The sequence below is a fragment of the Somniosus microcephalus genome, chromosome 19 (genome assembly GCF_052327205.1).
Source record: "Somniosus microcephalus isolate GS21.2 chromosome 19, FLI_Smic_1.0, whole genome shotgun sequence".
Classification (NCBI taxonomy): domain Eukaryota; kingdom Metazoa; phylum Chordata; class Chondrichthyes; order Squaliformes; family Somniosidae; genus Somniosus; species Somniosus microcephalus.
The window spans coordinates 5,237,356-5,263,245 of NC_141005.1; the positions used below are offsets into that span (position 1 = coordinate 5,237,356).

The 25,890-nt window shown below is 45.0% G+C and overlaps 1 protein-coding gene across 1 annotated transcript in view; it reads left to right on the plus strand.

Annotated features, from left to right (window-relative positions):
- The first annotated feature begins 3,984 nt into the window (after positions 1 to 3,984).
- The window catches only part of LOC147103518 (ABC-type oligopeptide transporter ABCB9-like), a 41,058-nt gene continuing 19,152 nt past the window's right edge, over positions 3,985 to 25,890 (plus strand). The window contains exons 1-8 of the mRNA XM_086011887.1: positions 3,985 to 4,929; positions 5,744 to 5,858; positions 7,078 to 7,208; positions 7,553 to 7,758; positions 9,520 to 9,717; positions 17,586 to 17,714; positions 21,743 to 21,931; positions 23,841 to 24,014. Coding sequence (XP_085868013.1) covers positions 4,308 to 4,929; positions 5,744 to 5,858; positions 7,078 to 7,208; positions 7,553 to 7,758; positions 9,520 to 9,717; positions 17,586 to 17,714; positions 21,743 to 21,931; positions 23,841 to 24,014 — 1,764 coding nt within the window. The 5' untranslated portion in view covers positions 3,985 to 4,307. The remainder of the gene's footprint in view (positions 4,930 to 5,743; positions 5,859 to 7,077; positions 7,209 to 7,552; positions 7,759 to 9,519; positions 9,718 to 17,585; positions 17,715 to 21,742; positions 21,932 to 23,840; positions 24,015 to 25,890) is intronic.

Below are 25,890 nucleotides of genomic sequence, written 5' to 3' on the forward strand. Positions count from 1 at the left end.
TATTGAATGGTCTCAGTGTCCGTACCAGGCATGTTTTTGAAAGAATTGAACTGTCCCTTTTTTTGTAGATGATAGTGTTGTTGGAAGATTCGTTTAGCGACCTGGAATCTAAAGAGCTTCTTACCATCTTGAGCAACGGGCCTAGCCAGTGAGATATGGCGGTGGGTGTTGGATTGGCGAGTCTCGGGAAGTGGGATCTGTGGTGTTGCCTTGGATCCATGCCTGATAATGGAAAGTGCAAGTTTCCCCCTCTCCCTGGCAGACTTGTAACCCAGTTATCGGTCAGGTCTGCAGGGCCTGATTGACCAGCCTGTGGCTACATAATGTGAGCTGGAGGGTAGATCCGCCGCTGAGGGCTGGGATTCCTCCAGGGAAACACACAACTCATTGCCTTAAAGAGTAGGGTGGCCCTGGCTGGACAAAAAGTAAATGGTTTAATACCCTGGGCTGAAGCACCATCTCTTTCTCTTGTGAACCATCTCCGAGGTCACACCCTGTCTGGGCCACGGGGTCGAACCCCACTGAGCCTCACCTCTTTGACATTGCGACATCAGAATGGCAGACTGTGACTCCAGTGTTGGCAGTGAATAATTACCTGGCAGTAAAAGAAAGGCTTGCATTTCTATAGCGCCCTTTACCACCTCAGGACGTGCCAAAGCGCTTTACAGCCAATGAAGTACTTTTTAAAGTGTAGTCACTGTTGTAATGTGGGAAAAGCGGCAGCCAACTTGCACACAGCAAGATCCCACAAACAGCAGTGTGATAATGACCAGATAATCTGTATTTTAGCGAGGGCAGTGACCGTGGACCTGGCCAAGTGTGCCTGCCCACCTAGCACCAGCTAGCTGTACAGGTGGTGCTGCCATGGCCCCTACACCAGTTCTTCACACAGCTTCACCAGCACATCTCGCAAACAGATTGTGTCCCTGTGCCCACTTGCTCATGTGACCCCCTCCCAGGTTTTTTAACACCATCTCCCTCTCTCTCTTCTGCTGACTCCTTTCCTACTTCTTGCCTTCCCTCCTGGCCCTTCTCCATTTGGATTTTATATTTTCTTTTCTTCTGCTTTCCTTCGTTGCTTCTTGTATTTCTCTCCCCCCGATGAATCCACACCCTCCCCAATGTAGGGCCGCTTCGTCTCTGTGTCTCCTTTCTTACTCTCCTTCTCCATCTCTCCCCCTCCTTGTGTATCTCCCTCTCCTTCTCTCTCTGCCACATGGAAATGCTCAGTTAACCTGCCTTTTTCAGGCGTCTATTGGGCATATACCTGGAATCTTGTGCATAGTTGATTTTTTTAAGTAAAATTCAAATAAAAAGCTTTGTGACACTGGAGGAGAAATGTGAGTCAGCGGGGACTGCGAGAGGATCTGTATTTAGGAGTTAGTGGTGTTTATCATAAAGTAAGTAGAGTTGCTATAATTTTCACTAAATGTTGAGATTGAGCGCTTAGTGTGACAGCATTTTACAAACAGCTAAACTCTGTGAATATTGAAGCAAAACATTTAGAAAAATGAAGGGAAGTGTGAGGAATGCTTCAAACTGAAGAATCTCGTATCTTTTTCATAACAGAATTTATCAGCTGCTTCCTGCAAGGGCCGCTGGACTGCAGGCTTGGTTTAAATGCCCTTCCTGCGCACAGCAAGATCCCACCCGGCTCTGCGAGGGACCGGTAACTGTGGGCGGTTTCCGGTCCGGTTCTCAGTCCGGTGAATTTCTGGGCTGCGGGATTATCAAAGGCTGGAAGTGATCGGGGATTGGAGGCGAGACCCGGTCTGGGGGAGCCCTGAGGGCGGGTACTTTAATCTGGTTGGTTAAATGGTGAGATGTAAAGGCGAGTGTTGAATGTTTTGCTTCATTGGTTACTGAATGGTGGGAGATGTTCGTTCAGTAAATATCCACCTGCCGGGGGCATTTACCTGGAATGTGTGAGGTGTTTTCGACTAAAACATATGCAGCCTCACCTGTGATCAGTCAGCGATTCCCATTGGGCGCCTCTGGAATGGGTGAAGTAGCAACAGGTGAGAATGACGGGGACTGGCCCAGGAGTAGGTTTGTACTTAAACCAAATGGCTGTGCACCATCAATAGGTAAAGTGAATAGAATTCTAAGTTACACCAGGGTCGCCAACCCTCCAGGATTAAAGTTTTGCTGTGAGATCTCTGCTAAAACTATGCTATAATTAATTCTCTTTCAGTGATTCTTTTGTTCCCCTTTTTCATTAATTATTGGAGTTCTCCACCTCAAATAATTATCTATACCATTTGCTTTCTTAACCGTCTGCTGCACCTGCATGCTTACCTTCAGCGACTGGCGCACAAGGACACCCAGGTCTCTTTGCACTTCCCCTTCTCCCAATCTATTGCCATTCAGATAATAATCTGCCTTCCTATTTTTGTCACCAAAGTGGATAACCTCACATTTATCCACATTATACTGCATCTGCCCAACCTGTCCAAATCGTACTGGAGTTTCTCTGCATCCTCCTCACAGCACACACGCCCACCCAGCTTTGTGTCGTCTGCAAATTTGGAGATGTTACATCTAGTTTCCTCGTCTAGATCATTAATATGTATTGTGAATAGCTGGGGTCCTAGCACCGATCCCTGCGGTACCCCACTAGTCACTGCCTTCCACTCGGAAAAAGAGCCGTTTATTCCAACTCTTTGCTTCCTGTCTGCCAACCAGTTCTCTATCCAAGTCAATACCTTACCCCCAATACCATGTGCTTTAACTTTACACGCTAATCTCTTATGTGGGACCTTATCGAAAGCCTTCTGAAAGTCCAAATACACCACATTCCCTGGTTCTCCCTTATCTATTCTACCAGTTACATCCTCAAAAAATTCCAGTAGATTGGTCAAGCACAATTTACCTTTTGTAAATCCATGTTGACTTTGTCCGATCCTGTCACTGTTTTCCAAGTGCTCTGCTATTACATCTTTTAGAATGGACTCTAGCATTTTCTCCACTACCGATGTCAGGCTTACCGGTCTATAATTCCCTGTTTTTTCTCTACCACCTTTTTTAAATAGTGGGGTTACATTAGCTACCCTCCAATCCATGGGAACTGTTCCAGAGTCTATAGAATTTTGGAAGATGACCAGCAATGCATCTACTATTTCTCATACGAGATTGAAAGCAGTACCTCAGTTGGATAAGGCCATAAAAAGTTAATGGAATCTTGGGATTTATGGCTGGAGGTTTCGAATATAAGAGTCGGGGATGTAATGTGTATCTATATAAAACCTTAGTGAGACCACAGTTGGAGTACTGGGTGCAGTTTTGGGAAGGATGTTGTGGTTTTAGAGAGGGAACAGTGCAGATACACTTGGATGCTGCCTGATATGAAGAAATACAAATATGATGAAAGACTTGCAAAATTGAGGCTATTTACAGGGTAGATCAAAACCGACTGGTGGAGATTCCTAACCGACGGCTGCCTGTTTCTTGCCTGAAAAATGGGCAATGGCCTGATGAGGACCACCGATTGGCCTGATTCAATTTTGAGGCAGTCCTTAAAATGGGCACCGAAAACAGGCTGTTTAAATATGCAAATTTGGGTCCTACTGCCAGTTGCAGCACCTCGATTGCAATTTCAATATGCAAATAGTCGGAGCTTTGGTCCTGCAAGCTAGTCCTAGTTGTACCCAGCATTGAGCATCATAACCAATGGTCCTTGAAGAGGCTGCTTAGAAATACGTTTTTGAGGTTTTTTTAAAAAGATTTTTGTGGCACCTAATAGAGCATTCATTAAAGTTATGGGGAGTGAGCGGGAGAGTGGGATTAGACTGGTGGGATATTAAAGGGTACGGGGAGTGAGGGGAGAGTGGGATTAGACTGGGTGGGATATTAAAGGGTGAGGGGAGAGTGGGATTAGACTGGTGGGATATTAAAGGGTACGGGGAGTGAGGGGAGAGTGGGATTAGACTGGGTGGGATATTAAAGGGTACGGGGAGTGAGGGGAGAGTGGGATTAGACTGGGTGGGATATTAAAGGGTATGGGGAGTGAGATTAGACTGGGTGGGATTTTAAAGGGTATGGGGAGTGAGGGGGAGAGTGGGATTAGACTGAACAGTTTGTAACCTGTGTATGATTCTGTGGTAATAAACATTACTAAACACAATTGTTGAATTAATAAAGTGCTATTCCAGATTTTAGATGTCTTATTTCAACATGTCTTAATTTTTCAGCACTTGTAGAGGTGTAATAAACCCACAGGAAGAAATCTACACTCTGATCTCTTTCCACCAGTGAAGCTTCAGGCGGTGATTCCAGCTACAAGCGTTCTGTAACAGAAGAAATGCAAGATGAGAGCCGGGAATGCTGTGATGTGTGTCCTGGTCTGCGTGTCCCTGGATATTTTGGTGACTGCAGTGCTATACGTTCACGGCACGGAGTGGGATCGGTTCATATCGGACACCACGAACTTTGATATTTTTTGTTCCTTTCTGGATGTCTGGGCACTGGTTGCCCTGAGGTTCTGTTTGCTGTTCGGGGCGATGATTGGAGTTTGCCTCAACTCAACACTTGGGCCAATGAGACTGAAGGCGTCTCAATCCTGTGTTAGTGCCACTTGCTTAGCAATGGTGATCTATGCCACTGTGAAAGTGTTGCTTTACTCTGAGACACAGAACTTCCCGAAGGACCTTTGGTTTTGGACCTTGTTCACTTGGACTTGTGTGTCTTCGCTGGCAATGTGCTCACTCTGGCATCTGCTCTCGTGTGTGAAAGTGGAACCAAAATTGTTAGCTTATTCTGAAGTAGGAAGTGATGAAGCGAAGGAGCATCTGAGCACCTACAGTCCAGAATCGGACGATGCCACGAATAACGTCAGCTCTGGAGCTACTATTGGGAGGCTCTTGGTTTTATCGAAACCAGATGCAGGCTTGCTGGCCGGAGCTTTCTTCTTCCTTTTAGTGGCCGTTCTCGGTACGTAACATTGTTTCTAAAGAAAACTATCTTTTGATAATTTAATAATGTAATTGGCAAAAGAACCAGAGGGGGAGATGAGGAGAATTTTTTTTGTTAACGCAGCGAGTTGTTGTGATCAGGAATGCTCTGCCTGGAAGGGCAGTGGAAGCAGATTCAATAATAACTTTCAAAAGGCAATTGGATAAATACTTGAAAAGGAAAGAAATTGTAGGGCAATGGGGAAAGAGCGGGGGAGTGGGACTAACTGGAGAGCTCTTTCAAAGAGCCGGCACAGGCACGATGGGCTGAATGGCCTCCTTCTGTACTGTAAGATTCTCTGATTCTGTATCATCCAGGTATCTGGATGTTCAACTCTGCATGAGATGGGACAGAATAGAGATAAATAGACTGATTCCAGTGATTGAGGAGGTCTAGAATGAAGGGACCTGGATCTAAGATTAAATGCAAGAGATTCAGGACTGACAGCGGGAGAAACTTTTTCACAGAGCAGGTTGTGAAGCTGTGGAACGCATTCCCGGACTTAACGAATGATTAATAGATTGCTTGTGGCCTTTTGCAGAGAGACCCTCGTTCACTGGGTGACTGTGAGTTAGGTACTTAACCCTACCTGTTCGCGGCAGATCAGCGCCACCTAAAGCCCTGAGGTCACTGACCCCAAAGATCGGAGGTGGAGCCCAGGGGCAGATGCAAAGATTGCATCGCTAGGATTACACTGAGGAGGAGAATCCTGGTTTAACGGAACAATAAGATTGTAAAGTTACTTTTCAACTTGAACAACTTTCATCAGCTATATTTCTTTACATATACACAGGAGAAACCTTTATTCCATTTTTTGTGGGCAAAGTAATTGACGGGATGGTTATCCAGAAAAAACTGAGCACTTTCTCTGGAGTGATTTTTGTCATGGCTCTGATCGCCATTGTAAGGTAGGAACTCTGATCAAAACTTGCTGTTTGTCATCACAACCTGTATCAGTAAATATTACAGTAGCTCAGTGGGCAGCACTCTCTCTCACCTCTGAGTCAGACGGTCGTGGGTTCAAGCCCCACTCCAGAGACTTCAACACATAATCCAGGCTGACACTCCCAGTGCAGTGCTGAGGGAGTGCTGCACTGTCAGAGGTGCCATCTTGTGTTAAGCTGAGGCCCCATCTGCGCTCTCAGGTGGATGTAAAAGATCCTGTGGCAATATTTGAAGAGCAGGGGAGTTCTCCCCGGTGTCCTGGGCCAATATTTATCCCTCATCCAACACCTAAAAACCGATTATCTGTTTATTTATCACATTGCTCTTTGGGACCTTGCTGTGCGCAAATTGGCTGCTGCATTTCCTACATTACAACAGTGTCTGGAAAACTGGACTTAGTGAAGGCCATTATCGGGGACCAACGTCCTGTGCCCCAAGGACGCCTGAAAACATCCAACCCAATCTTCGGTCGGGCAGTTTTTCAGGCGCCCCTGGCGGCTGTCCCTTTACACGTGTAATGTTGGGGCCTGATGCCTGATTTTGGCCCCCTTGTAGAAACTGGACTGCGATGAGTGGAGCCGGGCCTACTCCGCCTCGGGGGTTCTTCCGGGGCCTAAACTATGGAGGCACGACAGACATTGGCAGCTCACACAAAGAATGTCAATGAGGCAGAATTTCGGGCCGACCTGTGACTGTGCACCCAAAAATGGCCAATGACCAACTTTTACCCTGTAGTCGTCGTCGTTTTGTAGGAGAACACAGTAACCAATTTGCACAAACAGCAATGAGCTAAATGTCCAGGTAATCTGCTTTTGGTGATGTTGGTTGAAGGATAAATACCCGCCCAGATCTCCCCTCGCTCTTTTTTGAAATAGTGGCCGTGGGATCTTTTGCATCCACCTGAAAGGGCAGATGGGGCCTCAGTTTAACATCTCCGACAGTGCAGCACTCCGTCAGCACTGCACTGGGACTTGAACCCATGAACTTCTGACTCAGAGGCGAGAGTGCTACCCACTGAGCCACGACCGCTAATCATTTGCATGAATTATGAGAGGTATTTATGCTGCACAAGTAGCCCTTCATTACATCTTTCTCCCATATCCCAAACCGTATGTTGTAAGGAAAGATAACTCATTGAATACTGTAACTTGCTGAGCTGATGTAACCCTATGTTGTGTGCAGTGCTAGCTCTGCAGGTGCTCGGGGAGGACTCTTCACACTTTCATTTGCTAGACTAAACATCAGAATCCGAGGGCTGCTGTTCAAATCTCTCCTCCAACAGGAAATTGCTTTCTTTGACTGCAATCACACAGGTTAGTGGAACTTACAGAAATGAAAATAAAGTTGGTCGCTGTGTGAGAATAAATTGCACCTGTGTAAATGACCTTCAATAACTTACATCCGTGTAACATTAGCATTTTAAAATCTGGGCCCAGTGATGATATATTTCCAAGTCAGGATGATGTGTGACTTGGAGAGGAACTTGGAGGTGGTGGTGTTCCCATGCGCTTGCTGCCCTTGTCCTTCTAGGTGGTAGAGTTTGCGGGTTTGGGAGGAGCTGTCAAAGAAGCCTTGGCGAGTTGCTGCAGTGCATCTTGTAGATGGTGCACAAGTTACTGTATTGCCTTGGTATAACTCGGTCTGGTTACTGTTACAGGGGACATCACATCTCGTCTGACCTCTGACACGACAGTCGTGAGTAACATGATCTCACAGAACATTAACATTTTTTCTCGGAATCTGCTCAAATGTGTTGGGGTGTGTGTGTTCATGTTCACACTGTCCTGGAAGCTCTCTGTGGCTACACTCTTGGGATTTCCTGTTATAATGATGGTTTCAAAATTCTACGGAAAGTATTATAAGGTATGTTCGATTACAGGCTGTGCGTTTGGTTGTAATCTACATGTTACCCAGAATTACGCTAGGTTTCATATTGAAGGCAGTCTGTTTCTTTCAAATGTATCTTCCGCTCGTGTGCTCACCATTCATTTTAATAGATTGTGTTACAATCGCTCCATGGCCTCCGCCCCCCCCCCCCCCCCCCTCTATCTCTGTAACCTCCTCCAGCCCTTCGAGATCTCCGCGCTCCTCCAATTCTGGCCTCTTGAGCATCTCCGATTTCCTTCGCCACATCATTGGCGGCCGTGCCTTCAGCTGCCTGGGCCCTAAGCTCTGGAATTCCCTCCCTAAACCTCTCCACCTCTCTCTCCTCCTTTTTAAGACGCTGCTTAAAACCTATCCTAATATCTCCTACATGACTCGGTGTCAATTATTGTCTGATTACGCTCCTGTGAAGCGCCTAGGGATGTTTTACTAAGTTAAAGGCGCTATATAAATGCAAGTTGTTGATTGGGAAATGCTCACTCAGTATTGGTTGTGGTCACACTGTGTTTTGCTCCCCAGGGCTCAGACTCTCAATAGATTTTTAAAAAATGACTGATATCTTGTTTCAGCTGCAGTCAGCTGGTGTGTGATGGACCTGGATAGAGGAATTGTTCATAATTGAAATGCTGGCAATGTCTTTCTAGTTAATGTCTTCAATCTTGTACGTCCGACATATCCTCTGGGCTCAAGGATTAAAGAACAAAATAGAAACTTTTCCCCCCCCCATTAGCTACTCACCTCTTTACCTCAGAGAATGACTCCGCAGATGGGCTGACTACCCATTCGTAACACTGTCTGCTGTGTTACCGGGTAGAATAGCCCGGTTTGACTACCATTGGCTTTTTCCTCTCTCCTATGACCTGGTCTTTGAAGAGCTGCCTATGGCGAATTTCATAAACCAGTTCTAGTCCAGGCCACCCGTGACGTAATGTAAAATACAATCTCTCGGGGAGGCACTGGATATCTCTCCTGGTTCTTTTATTTTTATATTCATTTGTTCTCGGGACGTGGGCGTCGCTGGCAATGCCGACACTTATTGCCCGTCCCCAGTTGCTCCGAGAAGGTGGCAGCGGTTTTGATACAACTGAGGGGTTTGCTCGGCCACTTCAGAGGGCAGTCAAAAGTCAACCACGTTGGTGTGGGACTGGAGTCACATATAGGCCCAGACCGGGGAAGGATTCCTTCCCTGAAAGACTTCGTGAATCAGTTAGATATTTATGACATTCAGACGGCTTCATGGTCACTTTTACATCCAGATTTTTTTAAACTGAAGTCTAATTCTCAAACTGCCGAGGTGGGATTTGAACTCGCATTCTCCGGATTGCTGGTCCAGTATCACTGCACTGCCGTCCTCCCAGCGATGTAGGTTTTGCTTGTGGACCAAGCCATGAGATGAATTCATGGCAAAAAGGAGAAACTGCTTCAGGAAAGAAACTCTGGCCAAGTCCAACCTGCAGCTCAGCACCCATAGGAAGAGAAGGAGGCCATTCAGCCCCTTGAGCCTGTTCTATCTCAGTCAGATCATGGAGGGGAGTTAACTTTATGGCTGTGTCGCTGTTGCCGACGCATATTGTGTGTTATTTTAACTGGTAGCTTTTCCCAGGTCGCTGTGTGCAGGATGACACATGATGAATGTATTGATTTATGGGCTTATTTAGAGTTCTGTGTTTTGACAAATGTCAATCAATCAAAGTCTTGCTTCTGTTATTTTAATCCTATCTTTGAATTTAACTTTTTTAGGGATTGTCAAAGCAGGTTCAGGATGCTTTGGGAAAAGCCAATAATATTGCGGAGGAAACCATGTCCTCCATGAAAACACTGCGAAGTTTCGCCACCGAGCAAATTGAACTGAAACTTTACAATGAGAAACTACACGACGTGTACGAACTCAACAAGAAGGAAGCTCTGGCATATGCCTACTACACATGGTCCAGCAGGGTAGGGGAACGTTTTGGTAAAACGATTTGCACTCGATGATCGGTGAGACGTGCCTGGCTCCGTTTACATAAGAACATAAGAAATAGGAGCAGGAGTAGGCCAATCGGCCCCTCGAGCCTGCTCCGCCATTCAATAAGATCATGGCTGATCTGATCCTAACCGCCAATCTACTATCACAGAACCATCTCCTGAATCTAACAGAATTAGACACATGAAATAGGAGCAGGATCAGGCTACACGGCCCCTGGGCCCGCTCCGCTACCCACAGGGCCATGACCGATCCGAACCTAGACTCATGTCCAAATTCCTGCCCGCTCCCCGTAACTCTTAATTCCCTTTACTTCTAGGAAACTGTCTATTTCTGTTTTAAATTTATGTAATGATGTAGCTTCTACAGCTTTTTGGGGCAGCACATTCCATGGACCTACCACCCTCTGAGTGAAGTAGTTCCTCCTCCTCCTCAGTTTTGAAAGAGCAGCCCCTTATTCTAAGACTATGCCCCCTAGTTCTAGTTTCACCCATCATCGGGAACATCTTCCCCGCATCCACTCGATCCAACCCTTTCACAATCTTATATGTTTCAATAAGATCGCCTCTCATTCTTCTGAACTCCAATGAGTAGAGTCCCAATCTACTCAACCTCTCCTCATATGTCCATCCCCTCATCCCCGGGATTAACCAAGTGAACCTTCTTTGTACTGACTCGAGAGCAAGTATGTCCTTTCTTAAGTATGGACACCAAAACTGTACGCAGTATTCCAGGTGCGGTCTCACCAATACCTTGTACAACTGAAGCAATACCTCCCTATTTTTATATTCTATCCCCCTAGCAATGAAAGCCAACATTCCATTGGCCTTCTTAATCACTTGCTGCACCTGCATACTAACCTTTTGGGTTTCGTGCACCAGGACCCCCAGATCCCTTTGTACTTCAGTACTTTCCAGTTTCTTGCCATTAAGATAATAACTTGCTCTACGATTTTTCCTGCCAAAGTGCATAACCTCACACTTTCCAGTATTGTATTCCATCTGCCAAATCTCTGCCCACTTACTTAGCCTGTCTATGTCCCCTTGCAGGTTTTTTATGTCCTCCTCACTCACTACTTTCCCTCCCATCTTAGTATCATCTGCAAACTTTGACGTGTTACACTCGGTCCCCTCCTCCAAATCGTTAATATAGATTGTAAAGAGTTGGGGACCCAGCACTGACCCCTGCGGAACACCACTGGTTACTGATTGCCAGTCTGAATATGAACCATTTATCCCAACTCTCTGCCTTCTGTTAGATAGCCAATCCTCTATCCATGCCAGAATATTACCCCCAATCCCGTGATTTTTTTATCTTAAGCAATAATCTTTTGTGTGGCAGCTTGTCAAATGCCTTTTGGAAGTCTAAATACACTACGTCCACTGGTTCACCTTTATCCACCCTATATGTTACTTCCTCAAAGAACTCCAGCAAATTTGTCAAACATGACTTCCCCTTCATAAAACCATGCTGACTTTGTCTTATTAAATTATGATTATCCAAATGTCCTGTTACTGTCTCCTTAATAATGGACTCCAAAATTTTACCTACCACAGATGTTAGGCTAACCGGTCTATAGTTTCCAGCCTTCTGTCTACTGCCCTTTTTAAATAAGGGTGTTACATTAGCAGTTTTCCAGTCTGCCGGGACCTTTGCTGAGTCCAGGGAGTTTTGGAAGATTATTACCAATGCATCCACAATCCCTACCGCCACTTCCCTCAAAACCCTGGGATGTAAGCCATCAGGTCCAGGTGATTTATCCGCCTTGAGTCCCATTATTTTACCAAGTACTACTTCCTTAGTGATTCTAATCGTATTTAGCTCCTCCCCCCCTATAGCCCCCTGCTTGTCAAGTGTTGGGATATTCTTGGTGTCCTCTACTGTAAAGACTGATGTAAAATATTCATTCAGTGTTTTTGCCATCTCCATATTTCCCACCATTAATTTCCCGGTCTCATCCTCTAAGGGACCAACATTTACTTTAGCCACCCTTTTTCTTTTTATATAACTATAAAAACTCTTACTATCTGTCTTTATATTTTTTGCTAATTTACTTTCATAATGTATCTTCCCTTTCTTAATCAATCTTTTTGTTATTTTTTGCTGTCTTTTAAAGTTTTCCCAATCCTCTATCCTCCCACTAGATTTGGCTACCTTATATGCCCTTGTTTTTAGTCGAATACTATCCTTAATTTCTTTACTTAGCCACGGATGGCTGTCTTTTCTTTTACACCCTTTTTTTTCTCAGTGGAATATACTTTTTTTGGAATTTGTAAAATAACTCCTTAAATGTACACCACTGATCATGTATCGTCTTATCCTTTAACCTATTTTCCCAATCCACTTTACTCAATTCCGCTCTCATACCTTCATAGTCTCCTTTATTCAAGCTTAGCACGCTTGTTTGAGATACAGCCTCCTCACCCTCTAACTGAATGTGGAATTCAACCATGTTATGGTCACTCATTCCAAGGGGATCCTTTACTAGGACATTTTTAATTAATCCTGTCTCGTTACACAGGACCAGATCTAAGGTTGCTTGCCCCCTGGTTGGTTCAGTTACATACTGCTCAAGAAACCCATCCCTAATACACTCAATGAACTCATCCTCAAGGCAGCCCTGCCCAATTTGATTCGCCCAATTTATATGATAGTTAAAATCCCCCATAATTATAGATGTTCCCTTATTACAAGCCTCAACTATTTCCTGATTGATACTCCGTCCAACCGAGTTGCGACTGTTCGGAGGCCTATATACTACACCCACTAGTGTTTTTTTCCCCTTATTATTCCTTATCTCCACCCAAACTGTTTCATTATCCTGATCCTTTGACCCAATATCATTTCTCTGTATTACAGTGATTCCTTCCTTTATTAACATAGCCACCCCACCTCCCCTTCCTTCCTGCCTGTCCTTCCTGATTGTTAAATAACCTGGTATGTTTAATTCCCAGGCATTGTCACCCTGCAGCCATGTTTCTGTAATGGCCACAAGATCATACCCATATGTAGCTATTTGTGCCTTTAACTCGTCTATTTTGTTACGAATGCTACGTGCATTCAGATAGAGAACTTTCAAATATGTTTTGTGACACTTAGTTCCTGCTATTGCCCTTTTTATTACTTTACTTTTTACTCCACACCTTCTACCCCTTCCTGACACGCTCTGGTTTTTAATTTCCCCACTGCTACCTAAGTCTATGACCTTCTCTGTTGTCATTTGTATTATTTGCTCTCTGGGAACCTCCCCCCCCACTAGTTAGTTTAAAGCCCTCTCTACAGCCCTAGTTATATGATCCGCCAGGACTCTAGTCCCAGCACTGGCCAAGTGAAGCCCGTCCCAACGGAACAGCTCCCTCCTGTCCCAGTACTGGTGCCAGTGTCCCAGGAAGCAAAACGCATTTCTCCCACACCAGTCTTTGAGCCACGCATTTAACTCTCTTATTTTATTTGTCCTAGCCAAATTCGCTCGTGGCTCAGGTAATAATCCAGAGATTATTACCCTTGCGGTTCTGCTTTTTAATTTGGCCCCTGGCTGCTCAAACTCCCTCAGCAGAACCTCCTTCCTTGTCCTATCTATGTCGTTGGTACCAACATGGACCACGACAACTGGATCCTCCCCCTCCCACTCCAAGTTTCTGTCCAGCCCAGAGGAGATGTCCTTAACCCTGGCACCGGGTAGGCAACACAGCCTACGGGACTCTCGCTCTTGGCTGCAGAGAACTCTATCTATCCCCCTAATAATACTATCCCCTACCACTACAACATTTCTATTTACTCCCCCCTCTTGAATGGCCCCCCTCTCCACGGTGCTGTGGCCAGGTTGCTCATCCTCCCTGCAGCCCCTGCTTCCGTCTCCACAGGGAGTAAGAAGCTCGAACCTGTTGGACAAGAGCAACGGCTGCGGCTCCTCCAACACTACCTTCTGGATCCCCGTACCTGCCTCACTCGTGGTCACACCGTCCAGTCCCTGACCATGGGCTACATCTGAATTAATTAACTTCATAGGTGTGACCACCTCCTGAAACACAGAGTCCAGGTACTTCTCCCCCTCCCTGATGTGTCGCAGTATCTGAAGCTCAGACTCCAGCTCATCAACACTGAGCTGGAGATCCTGTAGCAGCAGACACTTGTCACAGATGTAATCACCGTTAGCCTCAATGGGGTCTACCGGCTCCCACATCTCGCAACAGTAACACATCATCTGCTCCATTCTATGTAATTAATTATAATTTTTTAAAATTTAATTAGATTAAATCAATCCCTCTAAATTACACCAGTTTAATGGTTAACCAACTGTCTCCCTTACAGCACAGACCCTAGAAAAAAACCGCCGAATTTAAGCTTGTAATAAAAAGAAGAAATACTCACCAACCAATCCAACCAATCACCTACCTGCTTCCTGGTGACGTCACTCTTGGATTATTTTTTACCTCTCTCCTCTGCTGTTGATTTGGTACGCCTCTGGTCGCTGCCGCTGGTTTTTATGCCGGTTATAGCTCCTCCTCCTGACCTCGCTGCTCACTCCTAGGTCCGATGCTGGTCTCGGGCCTCTGGTCGCTGCCGCTGGTTTTTATGCCGGTTATAGCTCCTCCTCCTGACCTCGCTGCTCACTCCTAGGTCCGATGCTGGTCTCGGGCCTCTGGTCGCTGCCGCTGGTTTTTATGCCGGTTATAGCTCCTCCTCCTGACCTCGCTGCTCACTCCTAGGTCCGATGCTGGTCTCGGGCCTCTGGTCGCTGCCGCTGGTTTTTATGCCGGTTATAGCTCCTCCTCCTGACCTCGCTGCTCACTCCTAGGTCCGATGCTGGTCTCGGGCCTCTGGTCGCTGCCGCTGGTTTTTATGCCGGTTATAGCTCCTCCTCCTGACCTCGCTGCTCACTCCTAGGTCCGATGCTGGTCTCGGGCCTCTGGTCGCTGCCGCTGGTTTTTATGCCGGTTATAGCTCCTCCTCCTGACCTCGCTGCTCACTCCTAGGTCCGAAACTTTTGAGTTTCGTGCACCAGGACCCCCAGATCCCTTTGTACTTCGGTACTTTCCAGTTTCTTGCCATTAAGATAATAACTTGCTCTACGATTTTTCCTGCCAAAGTGCATAACCTCACACTTTCCAGTATTGTATTCCATCTGCCAAATCTCTGCCCATTTACTTAGCCTGTCTATGTCCCCTTGCAGGTTTTTTATGTCCTCCTCACTCACTACTTTCCCTCCCATCTTAGTATCATCTGCAAACTTTGATATGTTACACTCGGTTCCCTCCTCCAAATCGTTAATCTAGATTGTAAAGAGTTGGGGACCCAGCGCTGACCCCTGCGGAACACCACTAGTTACTGATTGCCAGTCTGAGAATGAACCATTTATCCCAACTCTCTGCCTTCTGTTAGATAGCCAATCCTCTATCCATGCCAGAATATTACCCCCAATCCCGTGATTTTTTATCTTAAGCAATAATCTTTTGTGTGGCACCTTGTCAAATGCCTTCTGGAAGTCTAAATACACTACGTCCATTTGTTCCCCTTTATCCACCCTATATGTTACTTCCTCAAAGTACTCCAGCAAATTTGTCAAACATGACTGCCCCTTCATAAAACCATGCTGACTTTGTCCTATTAAATTATGATTATCCAAATGTCCTGTTACTGTCTCCTTAATAATGGACTCCAAAATTTTACCTACCACAGATGTTAGGCTAACCGGTCTATAGTTTCCAGCCTTCTGTCTACTGCCCTTTTTAAATAAGGGTGTTACATTAGCAGTTTTCCAGTCTGCCGGGACCTTTGCTGAGTCCAGGGAGTTTTGGAAAATTATTACCAATGCATCCACAATCCCTACCGTCACTTCCCTCAAGACCCTAGGATGTAAGCCATCAGGTCCAGGTGATTTATCTGCCTTGAGTCCCATTATTTTACCAAGTACCACTTCCTTAGTGATTTTGATTGTGTTTAGCTCCTCCCCCCCCCCCCCCCCCCCCCCATAGCCCCCTGTTTGTCCAGTGTTGGGATATTCTTAGTGTCCTCTACTGTAAAGACTGATACAAAATACTCATTCAGTGTTTTTGCCATCTCCATATTTCCCACCATTAATTTCCCGGTCTCATCCTCTAAGGGACCAACATTTACTTTAACCACCCTTTTTCTTTTTATATAACTATAAAAACTCGTACTATCTGTTTTTATATTTTTTGCTAATTTACTTTCATAATCTATCTTCCCTTTCTTAATCAATCTTTTTGTTATTTTTTGCTGTCTTTTAAAGTTTTCCCAATCCTCTATCCTCCCACTAGATTTGGCTACCTTATATGCCCTTGTTTTTAGTCAAATACTATCCTTAATTTCTTTACTTAGCCACGGATGGCTGTCTTTTCTTTTACACCCTTTTCTTTTCAGTGGAATATATATTTTTTGGAAGTTTTAAAATAGCTCCTTAAATGTACACCACTGATCATGTATCATCTTGCCCTTTAATCTATTTTCCCAATCCACTCTACTCAATTCCACTCTCATACCTTCATAGTCTCCTTTATTCAAGCTAAGCACGCTTGTTTGAGATCCAACCTTCTCACCCTCTAATTGAATATGGAATTCAACCATGTTATGGTCACTCATTCCAAGGGGATCCTTTACTAGGACGTTTTTAATTAATCCTGTATCTTTACACAGGACCAGATCTAAGGTTGCTTGCCCCCTGGTCGGTTCAGTTACATACTGCTCAAGAAACCCATCCCTAATACACTCAATGAACTCACCCTCAAGGCAGCCCTGCCCAATTTGATTTGTCCAATTAATATGATAGTTAAAATCCCCCATAATTATAGATGTTCCCTTATTACAAGCTTCAACTATTTCCTGGTGTCCAGTTCCAAGCGTGGCCAGGGTCCGTGCAGACATTTTTTTGTTGCAGTTTTCAATTTGGGTTTTGACATTTTGCTCTGCGTCCAGGGCCCGAAGATCCACTGCTGCCAACACCAGTCCGGGCCCTGAAGATCCACTGCTGCCAACACCAGTCCAGCTGCCAGACCAGATTAAAGGCGTTCCTGTGAAGCTCTATAATCTGAATTTACTGAAAGTTGAGGGGAACGGTTAATCCCCCACTGCCAATGCAAACCTATTGGACAGGGAATGGAAAGATAGAAAGAACTAGTGTTTGTATAGCACCTTTCACAGAAAGGCCTTCCTGATTTCACTCCTGAATGGTCTGGCTGTAATTTTAAGATTGTGCTGGGTATTGAGACTTGAACCAACTCCGATGCGAAGTGGATTGAGACTTCCTTTGCTTTGTTCAGTGTCAGGTTAGACCTGACTCCAGATTCAGCCTGCATTTACACTATAGTTCAGTGTAAAAGAAAAAAGAAAGACTTGCATTTATATAGTGCCTGTCACCACCTCAGGGCATCCCAAAGCACTTTACAGCCAAGTAAATACTTTCTGAAGTTTTAATCACTGCTGTAATGTAGGAAACCCGACAGTCAATTTGCGCACAGCAAGCTCCCACAAACAGTAATGTGATAATGACCAGATAATCTGTTTTAGTGATACTGGTTGAGGGATAAATATTGGCCAGGACACCGGGAGAACTCCCCTGCTCTTCTTCAGGTAGGATCTTTTACATCCACCTCGAGAGGGCAGACAGGGCCTTGGTTTAACGTCTCCTCTGAAAGACGGCACCTCCGACCGTGCAGCACTCTCTCAGCACTGCCCTCGATTGTCAGCTGAGATTATATGCTCATGTTGAGAACTTCTTTCAGTGATGTGATTAAAGTGATAAAATAATGCCCATTAATATCTGATCATTCGTAAATGATTAAAAGCAAAACATTTAATTATTTTTCTCCTTTCTTTCCAGTTCATCGCTCTCTCTCTTCAGGTTGCTATCCTGTACTATGGTGGATATCTAGTTGTGTCAGGTCACATGACAGGTGGCGATCTGATTTCGTTCATCATTTATGAGCTGGAGTTAGGTGACAGCCTGGAGGTGGGTACACTGGGTGAGCAATGTGATATCATAGGAACCTGAAAGACCCAGGTCCATTGAGTTCGCCTTCTCCCATCCCGCTAGTCCCATGATCCAATGATAATGGAGTTGTTGACCAATCACAGTGATCAATCTCTATCAATGAGTCTACAACAGACCCAGACATGAGGCAAGGAAAACCCCCAGTGGTGGAAAGCTTTGGGAACCAGAGGTCCACTGGGAACCAGAGGTCCACTGGGAACCTGAGCGGGGAGACAGAGGAAAGGGAAACAAGGATAAAAGCAAAAGACAGGAAGGAGAAAAACAAAGTGGCAGGCAGAGAAATCAAGGGTTTAAATCAAACATGGCCACAGTAAATAATAATTCTAAAAGATCTAAGAGCATTAAAAAAACAAGCCTGAAGGCTTTGTGTCTTAATGCGAGGAGCATTCGTAATAAGGTGGATGAATTAGCTGCGCAAATAGAGGTAAACGAATATGATATGATTGGGATTACGGAAACATGGCTCCAGGGTGGCCAAGGCTGGGAACTCAACATCCAGGGGTATTCAATATTCAGGAAAGATAGGCAAAAAGGAAAAGGAGGTGGGGTAGCATTGCTGGTTAAAGAGGGGAGTAACACAATTGTAAGGAAGGATATTCGCTCTGATGATGTGGAATCTGTATGGGTAGAACTGAGAAATACCATGGGGCAGAAAACGTTCGTGGGAGTGGTATATAGACCTCCAAACAGTAATACGGAGGTCAGGGATGGCATTAAAAGGGAAATTAGAGAAGCGTGCAATAAGGGCACAGCAGTTATCATGGGTGACTTTAATCTACATATAGATTGGGCTAACCAAATTAGTAACAATACTGTGGAGGAGGAATTCCTGGAGTGTATACGGGATGGTTTCCTGGACCAATATGTCGAGGAACCAACTAGAGATCAGGCCATCTTAGACTGGGTATTATGTAATGAGAAAGGATTAATTAACAATCTTGTGTGAGGCCCCTTGGGTCGGAGCAATCATAATATGATAGAATTCTTCATTAAGATGGAGAGTGAAGTAGTTGACTCGGAGACTAAGGTCCTGAATTTAAATAAAGGAAACTACGATGGTATGAGACGCGAGTTGGGTAGGATTGATTGGGGAATGTCACTCAAAGGGTTGACGGTGGATAGGCAAACATTCAAAGATCGCATGGATGAACTACAGAATTTGTTCATCCCAGTTTGGCATAAAAATAAAACAAAAAAGGTAACTCAACCGTGGCTAACGAGGGAAATTAGAGATAGCATAAGATCCAAGGAGAGGACATATAAATTGGCCAGAAAAAGCAGTAAACCTGAGGATTGGGAGCAGTTTAGGATTCAACAAAGGAGGACAAAGGGATTAATTAAGAAGGGGAAAATTGAATGTGAGAGTAAGCTTGCAGGGAACATAAAAATTGACTAAAAGCTTTTATAGATATGTGAAGAGAAAAAGATTGGTGAAGTCAAGCATAGGTCCCTTGCAGTCAGAATCAGGGGAATTTATAATGGGGAACAAAGAAATGGCAGGCCAATTAAATACATACTTTGGTTCTGTCTTCACAAAGGAGGACACAAATAACCTCCCAGTGATGTTGGGGAACATAGGGTCTAATGAAAGGAAGGAACTGATAGAAATCAGTATTTGTAGGGAAATGGTGTTAGAGAAATTGACTGGATTGAAGGCCGATAAATCCCCAGGGCCTGATAATCTACATCCTAGGGTACTTAAGGAAGTGGCCCTAGAAATAGTAGATGCATTACTGGTCATCTTCCAAAATTCGATAGACTCTGGAACAGTACCCATGGATTGGTGGGTAGCTAATGTTACCCCACTATTCAAAAAAGGTGGTAGAGAGAAAACGGGGAATTATAGACCGGTAAGCTTGACATCGGTAGTGGGGAAAATGCTAGAGTCCATTATAAAAGATGTAATAGCAGAGCACTTGGGGAAAACAGTGACCGGATCGGACAAAGTCAAAATGGATTTACAAAAGGTAAATCGTGCTTGACTAATCTACTGGAATTTTTTGAGGATGTAACTGGGAAAATAGATAAGGGAGAACCAGTGGATGTGGTGCATTTGGACTTTCAAAAGGCTTTCGATAAGGTCCCGCATAAGAGATTAGCGTGTAAAGTTAAGGCACATGGGATTGGGGGCATGGTATTGACTTGGATAGAGAACTGGTTGGCAGACAGAAAGCAAAGAGTTGGAATAAACGGCTCTTTTTCCGAGTGGCAGGCAGTGACTAGTGGGGTACCGCAGGAATCGGTCCTTGGACCCCAGCTATTCACAATGTATATTAATGATCTGGGTGAGGGAACTAGATGTAATATCTCCAAGTTTGCAGATGACACAAAGCTGGGTGGGCGTGTGTGCTGTGAGGAGGATGCTGAGAAACTCCAGTATGATTTGGACAGGTTGGGTGATTGGGCAGAAGCATGGCAGATGTAATATAACGTGGATAAATGCGAGGTTATCCACTTTGGTATCAAAAACAAGAAGGCCGATTATTATCTGAATGGCAATAGATTGGGAGAAGGGGATGTGCAACGAGACCTGGGTGTCCTTGTGCACCAGTCGCTGAAGGTAAGCATGCAGGTGCAGCAGGCGGTTAAGAAGGCAAATGGTATGTTGGCCTTCGTAGCGAGAGGGTTTGAGTACAGGAACAAGGATGTCTTGCTGTAGTTGTACAGGGCCTTGGTGAGACCCCATCTTGAGTATTGTGTGCAGTTTTGGTCGCCTTATCTGAGGAAGGATGTTCTTGCCATGGAGGGAGTGCAGCGAAGATTCACCAGGCTGATACCTGGGATGGCAGGAATGACGTATGAGGAGAGATTGGGTCAATTGGGCTTGTACTTGCTGGAGTTTAGAAGAATGAGAGAGGATCTCATTGAAACTTATAAAATTCTAACCGGACTAGACAGACTAGATGCAGGAAGGATGTTCCCGATGGTCGGGGAGTCCAGAACCAGGGGTCACAGTCTAAGGATAAGGGGTAAGCCATTTAGGACAGAGATGAGGAGGAATTTCTTCACCCAGAGAGTGGTGAACCTGTGGAATTCTCTACCACAGAAGGCAGTAGAGGCCAATTCATTAAATATATTCAAGAAGGAGTTGGATATATTTCTTAAGGCTAAAGGGATCAAGGGATATGGGGAGAAGGCAGGGACAGGGTACTGAATTTGGATGATCAGCCACGATCGCATTGAATTGCGGAGCAGGCTCGAGGGGCCGAATGGCCTACTCCTCCTATCTTCTATGTTTCACAGTCACCTGTTCCTCCCGAGCACGCTGTACTCCCCACGCGTCATGTCTCAAATTACTCACGTACTCTACCCCACAATGTTATTTTCTTAAAGAAATCTATCTAATTTGCACTTGAATGAATCAATACTAACTGCTTCACCCCCCATCTCCCTAGGGAGCCTGTTCTATTGATTGACCACTCGCTCACTGAAATATTGTTTCCGCAGATTAGTTTGGAATTTACCCCCCTTCAAGTGAAGGCCGTGTCCTCTGGTTCTGCTATTCTGGACAAGGAGAAACAGCTTATCATGGTTGACATTATCTAGTCCCTTTATAATCCTAAAAAACAGCAATCACATCACCTCTTTTCCAGTGAGAACATGCCCAATTTGCATAACCGTTCCTCAGAATCCAATCCCTCCATCCCCTCTCCTGTATTCTCTCAGTAGCTGCTATATTGTTAGTACTGTGGTGACCAGAACTATATACGGTATTCTAATTGCGGTGACACCAATGATTTATAAAGTGGCAGGATTACCTTACTGTTTCGGCTCACTATTGACCTTTTTATAATATCCCAACATCTGATCAGCTTTGCTCACTGCTGCCGAGCATTGTTGCAATATCTTCAATTTATTTTCAGTCAGGAATCCCTGATTGCTTTGATTTTTCCATGCACATGATTTTCTTTCCTTCAAGCAAGGCGTTGAGATTGGAAGCATTCTGGCGATGAATTTAGTTCTAAGCAGGTTGTTTCCTATTTCAGAGTATTGGATCTGTCTACACTGGACTGATGCAGGGAGTTGGAGCAGCAGAGAAGGTCTTTGAGTACGTGAACCATCAGCCCTCTGTGCCAAACAGTGGAACCCTGGCCCCAGAAAAACTGACGGGTGATATTACATTCAGGAACGTTAGCTTTGCGTACCCGACCAGACTTGACACCCAGGTCTTGAAAGTGAGTTGCCCTAATTAATGCCTCAAATAATGTGTGGACAGGGTTGTGTTAAGCCCCTGAAACTTCGCTGTTCAAGTTAACTATTAAGATGTGCTTCGATTTATTGTTTTTTTTTACAAACCTCTCTAACTCCTAAAGGTTCAGTGATGATCAGAGCCTCAATGCTTCATAGAACGATACAGCACAGAAGGAGGCCATTCGGCCCATCGTGCCTGTGCCAGCTTTTTGAAAGATTCTCTCTGGTTAGTCCCACTCCCCCGCTCTTTCCTCATAGCCCTGCGAATTCTCCACTTCAACTATTTATCCCATTCCCTTTTGAAAGTTACTATTGAATCTGCTTCCACCGCCCCTTCAGGCAGCGCATTCCAGATCACAACAACTGGCTGCGTAAAAAAGAAAATTCCCCTCATCTCCCCCTCTGGTTCTTTTGCCAGTTCCTCTACTATTTTAGTTATCCATAGAGCTTGTAAAATACAACACCATCCAGTCCCACAGTATGGTGGCCTAGTGGTTGTGGTTCCAACCACCCAGAAACTGTGGGTTCGAATCCCACCAGGGCAAGTTGTGAAATTGAATTCAATAAATTTGGTAATTAGTGGGCCGGCATCACACAAGCTGCTGGAAAACAGGAGAGGCATTGGGAGAGGATTATAAGGTTGTATTATTAATATCTCCGTCAACCTGGGAAGGTTGCGTTGTCCTGCATGGCACTGTCCCGTTTATTGTCTACAGCTGCTGAAGTGAGCTTTATTTCAAGACCAAGTCAAGGTGGGATGGCCCCAGGTACCGGGAGAACCAACGTGGGCTATACTGAGAGCAGCTGCGTCATCTCAACAGGCCACAGGCCTTAAGTGTGTTTTTGGTAAACGAGAATTAAATGTGATATAAAAACAGAGAATGCTGGAAAAGACTCAGCAGGTCAGGCAGCATCTGTGGAGAGAGAGACAGAGTTAACGTTTCGGATGAGACGTTAAACCGAGGCCCCGTCTGCTCTCTCAGGTGGACGTAAAAGATCCCATGGCACTATTTGAAGAAGAGTAGGGGAGTTCTCCCCGGTGTCCTGGCCAATATTTATCCCTCAATCAACATAACAAAAAAACAGATTATCTGGTCAATATCACATTGCTGTTTGTGGGAGCTTGCTGTGCGCAAATTGGCTACCGTGTTTCCCACATTTGCACCAGTGACTACACTTCAAAAAGTACATCATTGGCTGTAAAGCGCTTTGAGACGTCCGGTGGTCATGAAAGGCGCTGTAGAAATGCAAGTCTTTCTTTCACTCATCAGAACTGGAAAATGTTAGAAATATAACAGGTTTTAAGCAAGTGTCGAGTCATGGGAAAAGTTGGTGATGGGGGCGGGGAGGGGAGGGGAGGTGAAGAATAAAGGTGAAGATCTGTGAGAGGGTCGAAAGCAGGAGTGATTAAATGACAAAAGGGATGATGGTGCAAGGCAAAAGGAGATGGTAATGGGACAAGTAAAGAAACAAGGCTGTAATTCAGAAGACTTCCAGTGTGCTCCAGAACTAGCTGCGCCTCTAGCCAAGCTGTTCCAGTACAGCTACAACACTGGCATCTATCCGACAATGTGGAAAACGCCCAGGTGTGTCCTACCCACAAAAAGCAGGACAAATCCAATCCGGCCAATTACAGCCCCATCAGTCTACTCTCAATCATCAGCAAAGTGATGGAAGGTGTCGGCAACAGTGCTATCAAGCGGCACTTACCCACCGATAACCTGCTCACCGATGCTCAGTTTGCATTCCTCCAGGACCACTCCGCTCCAGACCGCATTGCAGCCTTGGTCCAAACATGAGCCGATGGGAATCCAGCACTTTCTGTTTTTATTTCAAATTTCCAGCATCCGCAGTATTTTGCTTTTGAGAATTGAATGTACGTTGTTTTTACAGAATGTGTCTTTCACACTACGTCCTGGTGAAATAACCGCTCTGGTGGGTCCTTCCGGGAGCGGGAAGAGCTCTTGTGTGCAGCTGATGGAGAATTTCTACAACCCACAGGCTGGTGAAATTCTACTGGATGATCGGCCAGTTCATGAATATGATCATCAGTATCTTCACTCCAAGGTGGATCCTATAAACTAATGAATAAACCCTCTGAGCCTCCAGTACTGGCACTGTTCACCTGTAGATGGGGGGCAGGAGGTCTAATGTGGGCTGGATTAATGATCCCTTTCTCCGTGCTCACACACCAGTTTGTGTTTCCAAACTAAATTTAAGGGGCTTCAGATCCAAAACTAGTTTAAATTATTTGCACGATCTTCCCAGCTATTGACCTAATTATAATGAGCTATTCTTAAGCTGCATTCATATTAATATACAAAATTAATGGGACTAAGTCGATAAATCCCAAGGACCGGATGACCTACATCCTAGGGTTTTGAAAGAGGTGGCCATTGGGATAATGGACGCATTGGTTGTCATCTTCCAAAATTCTATAGATTCTGGAACAGTTCCTGCAGATTGGAGTACAGCAAATGTAACCCCACTATTTAAGAAAGGAGGGAGAGAGAAAACGGGGAACTACAGACCTGTTAGCCTCACATCAGTAGTTGGGAAAATGCTGGAATCTATTATAAAGGATGCAATAACTGGGCAGTTAGAAACTAATAGTAAGATTGGGCAGAGTCAACATGGATTTATGAAAGGGAAATCCTGTTTGACAAACCTATTGGAGTTCTTTGAGGATGTACAGCTCCATCATAAACTCCCTGCTCTTATATTCTATGCCTCGGCTAATGAAGGCAAGTATCCCATATGCCTTTTTAACCACCTTATCTACCTGTCCTGCTGCCTTCAGGGATCTATGTACATGCACACCAAGGTCCCTCTAATCCTCTGTCCTTCCTAGGATCCTACCATTCATTGTGTATTCCCCTGCCTTGTTAGTCCTCCCAAAATGCATCACCTCACACTTTTCAGGGTTAAATTCCATTTGCCACTGTTCTGCCCATCCAACCAACTCGTCTATATCATCCTGTAGCCTGAGGCTTCCCTCCTCGCTATTTACCACTCCACCAATTTTCGTGTCATTTGCGAACTTTTTGATCATACCTCCTACATTCATATCTAAATCATTAATGTACACTACAAACAGCAAAGGACACAGCACCGATCCCTGCGGTACACCACTGGACACAGGCTTCCAGTCACAAAAACAACCTTTGACCACCACCCTCTGCCTCCTGCCACTAAGCCAATTTTGGATCCAATGTGCCAAATTGCCCTGGATCCCATGGGCTCTTACCACCTTGACCAGTCTCCCATGTGGGGCTTTGTCAGAAGCCTCACTGAAGTCCATGTAGACTACATCAACTGCACTACCCTCATCCACACACCTAGTCACCCCCTCGAAAAATTCAATCAAATTGGTCAGACATGATCGCCCCCTGACAAAGCCATGCTGACTATCCCTGATTAATCCCTGCCTCTCCAAGTGTCCCTCAGAATTGTTTCCAATAATTTCCCTACCACTGATGTTAGGCTCACTGACCTGTAATTCCCTGGTTTATTCCTACTACCTTTCTTGAACAATGGTACAACGTTTGTTCAAGTATATCACAATCCCCCTGCCTGATTTTTATGCCTACATCAACCTTTTCCATAGTAAACACAGATGCAAAATATTCATTTAAAACCTCACCTACATCTTCCGACTCTACACACAGGTCCCTAATGGGCCCTACTCTTTCCCTGGTTATCCTCTTGCCCTTAATATACTTATAAAACACCTTGGGATTTTCCTTTATTTTGCCCGCCAGTGTTTTTTCATGCCCCCTCTTTGCTCTCCTAATTTCTTTTTTAAGTACCCCCCTGCACTTTTTATACTCCTCTAGGGCTTCCACTGTTTTTAGTCCTTTGTATCTGCCAAAAGCCTCCCTTTTTTTCCTAATCCATTCTTGTATATCCCTTGACATCCAGGGTTCCCTGGGTTTGTTGGTCC